General features: G+C 54.8%; 1 protein-coding gene across 1 annotated transcript; it reads left to right on the top strand.

Annotated features, from left to right (window-relative positions):
* Nucleotides 1-1048: 1048 nt before the first annotated feature.
* On the top strand, nt 1049-2789 carry LOC125532803 (cytochrome P450 71A1-like). Its single transcript, XM_048696711.2, has 2 exons — nt 1049-1993; nt 2105-2789. The coding sequence occupies exons 1-2, from the start codon at nt 1049-1051 to the stop codon at nt 2717-2719; spliced, it is 1560 nt and encodes a 519-aa protein (XP_048552668.1). The 3' UTR covers nt 2720-2789.
* Nucleotides 2790-3240: the final 451 nt, after the last annotated feature.

Below are 3240 nucleotides of genomic sequence, written 5' to 3'. Positions count from 1 at the left end.
GTATTAACTAGCGTACTTGGTTGTTATTTGACATTGCCAGTTATGGCTTTATTTATAAAGTTTGACATGGTGGCTTGCCTCTAAAATATTTCATGCAACATTGTTGTTCGAATACACTGTTGTTCAATCAGGCTCATGCTAAGCAAAAGGAGTAAAAAATTATTGATCTAGTACGCCGTAGGTCGAGTGTAGTTATCATCGCTCACATCAGCGGCTTATGGATCAGCGCCCCGCAACTAGATCATACACACACTTTTACATCTTGGTGGCACAAAGTACACAAGGTCATTCCGACTAGGCATAGGCGCGGCTTCGATTCATTCATCATACTTGCTGCTTGGTCGCTATGGAAACAAAGGAATGCTAGAGTGTTTGGACGCACGAAACAACAAAAGAGTACTCAACAACTCACTTCTCAGATCATGGAAGAGTTGCGAGAGTGGCACACCGCATGAGTTGGACGTTTACATCATTTTATGAGAGATTAGTTTAGTGCGTGTGTTGGTGCTGGAGTGCTAACGGGATGTTCGCATCCTTGTTCACCTTCTTGTAAATATTTTATTCTCTTCTATAAAAATATGGTACGCCATTGACGTACTCTTGAAAAAAAAACATCAACGGCTTATGCGATGCTATATTAACTATCTTGACCTCCTAGAAAATTCAGGAGCTTTTTGTCGCTCCACACTTTTTTTTTTGTCGCTCCACACTTGCTGGTGAGGCAATTATCCAAGTGCCCTGGACTGCAGTTGATGGCGCGCATAGCCGTCCGTTCTGAAACTTAAGGGTTCTGATCAAATAGGCAGCGACCCCCACAGGCAAGTGTTCTGATCAAATGTGTACGTGTCAAGCGATGAGTTGGGCCACGGCCGGCGTCTTGTCGCCATGCAAACATGGAATCCTCGGATGAGACGACGAGAGCATCGCTGCATTCCTTCCCGCGCGTCGTCTTCCAGTTCGCCGCTTGTTTAAATCTTCTCGCGGAGCCACCATTTGCTTCACACTCACTCACTGGTGTCGAAAGGTGGCGATCGTCAAGCCAGCATCCATGGCGGTGTCGCTTGCCGCGGTCCTCATACTCATCCCCACCTTGGTCGTATCTCTCCTATACCTCCTCTCTGGCAAGAAGCCCAGCAACAATGGGAAGCGCAGATTGCCGCCGTCGCCGCCAGGCCTCCCGTTCCTCGGCCACATCCACTTCCTCGGCTCCTTGCCGCACCGGGGCCTCGGGTCCCTGGCCGCGAAGCACGGACCGGTTCTGCTGATCCGGCTCGGCCGCGTGCCCACCGTGCTCGTCTCCTCCGCCGTCGCCGCCGAGGAGGTGATGAAATCCCGCGACCTCGCCTTCGCGAGCCGCCCCAGGGTTGTCATGGCCGAGCGGCTCCTCTATGGGCGCGACGTCGCGTTCGCGCCCTACGGTGACTACTGGCGGCAGACACGCCGCATCTGCGCGGTCCACCTCCTCAGCCCGCGCCGCATCCTGTCCTTCCGCCGGGTCCGGGAGGAGGAGGCCGCCGCGCTGGTCGAGCGTGTCCGTACCGGCGCCGGCGCTGGCGCTGTCGTTGACCTGAGCGAGCTCCTCATCGCCTATGCCAACTACGTCGTCTCCCGCGCCGCGTTCGGCGACGATAGCGCGCGGGGGCTGTACGAAGGCGACGACAGAGGACGCGAGCTGAGGAAGGTGTTCGCCGAATTCGACGTGCTGCTCGGGACAACGCCGTTGGGGGAGCTCCTGCCGGGGATGGGCTGGGTGGACTCTGTGCGGGGGTTGGAAGGGAAGGCGAGGCGGACGTTCGAGGCCCTGGACGGGATGGTCGAGAAGGTCATTGAGGACCACCGCAGACGGCGGCGTCAAGCAGGCGGGCGGCAGATGCGAGACGACGCCGACGGCAATGATCACCGCGACTTCGTGGACGTGCTGCTCGATGTAAACGAGACGGACAAGGACGCCGGCGTTCGTCTCGGAACTGTCGAAATTAAGGCCATTATCTTGGTACGTAGACGTTCTGCTCGTATCGCACGAATTGATATAGTACTATATCGTGGGCGTGCGCGTGATATAGTTTGTTGATCGGCGCTGCTAAAAATCAGTCGACTCGAGCAGGACATGTTCGCGGGCGGCACCTCCACCACGACCACGGCGATGGAATGGACCATGGCGGAGCTCATCACCCACCCGCGCGCGATGCGCAAGCTCCAGGACGAGATCCGAGCGGCCGTGGGCGGCGCCGACCACGTCACCGAGGACCACGTCGACAAGGTAGGCTACCTGAAGGCCGTGGTCAAGGAGACTCTCCGGCTGCACCCGCCGGTCCCGCTCCTCGTGCCCCGGGAGCCACCCGCGGACGCCGAGATACTCGGCCACCACGTCCCGGCGCGGACGCAGGTCGTGATCAACTCGTGGGCCATCGGCCGGGACCCGGCGACGTGGGAGCGCCCCGATGAGTTCTGGCCGGAGAGGTTCTTGGACAGCAGCGTGGACTTCAGGGGCCAGGACTTCGAGCTGGTGCCGTTCGGTGCCGGGAGGAGAGGGTGCCCGGGGATCGGGTTCGCCATGGCGACTCTCGAAATGGCGATCGCGAGCTTGCTGCATCGCTTTGATTGGGAGCCCGCCGGCGGGAACATGCCAGGGACGCTGCTGGACATGAGCGAGGTGAACGGCATCGCTGTGCGGATCAAGGGCGGCCTGCCGCTTGTCGCCAAAGCGTGGTTTCCATAGACATGAAGCGCGTCCCAAAATAAATGTTGACCTTGATATATGGCTCACGGATCACAATTATTTAAAAGCAAAACTGCCCTACCTACATAGTTGCTGCTAGAATTATATTTCTTCATATAACATCCATGAGAAGAGAAGATGCAAACATTGACATGACGCCTTCACCTGACCTGGCTCGCTCGCTCCCTAGTTTCGCTACTACTCTTTGGCGCATTCTCGCAAGGTTGAGTACATGATTTGTTTTGAACTAGCTACATTTTGACTCTTAAAAGTACTAGCATGTTCATGTTTCTTAATTAGATCTACATTAGCCATTATATCTTCGGGCGTGGAGTATTTGCTAGCTCAAACGCTCCCTCATGAACAGTAAAAATAAAAATCAACCAATTCTGAATTTTATTTATGGTAAAATTTGACAAATGTTTTATATGCTTGCAAAATTTCAGCACGAAATGACGTTCGTGGAAGTCGTGGCAAAAGGAAAAACATCGATGCTCCAAAAATGTTGGTTTTGAAAATAT

The sequence above is a fragment of the Triticum urartu genome, chromosome 1A (assembly GCF_056163025.1).
Source record: "Triticum urartu cultivar PI428250 chromosome 1A, HENAU_Tu73, whole genome shotgun sequence".
Lineage (NCBI taxonomy): Eukaryota > Viridiplantae > Streptophyta > Magnoliopsida > Poales > Poaceae > Triticum > Triticum urartu.
This window is presented reverse-complemented; position numbering and strand designations above follow the sequence as displayed.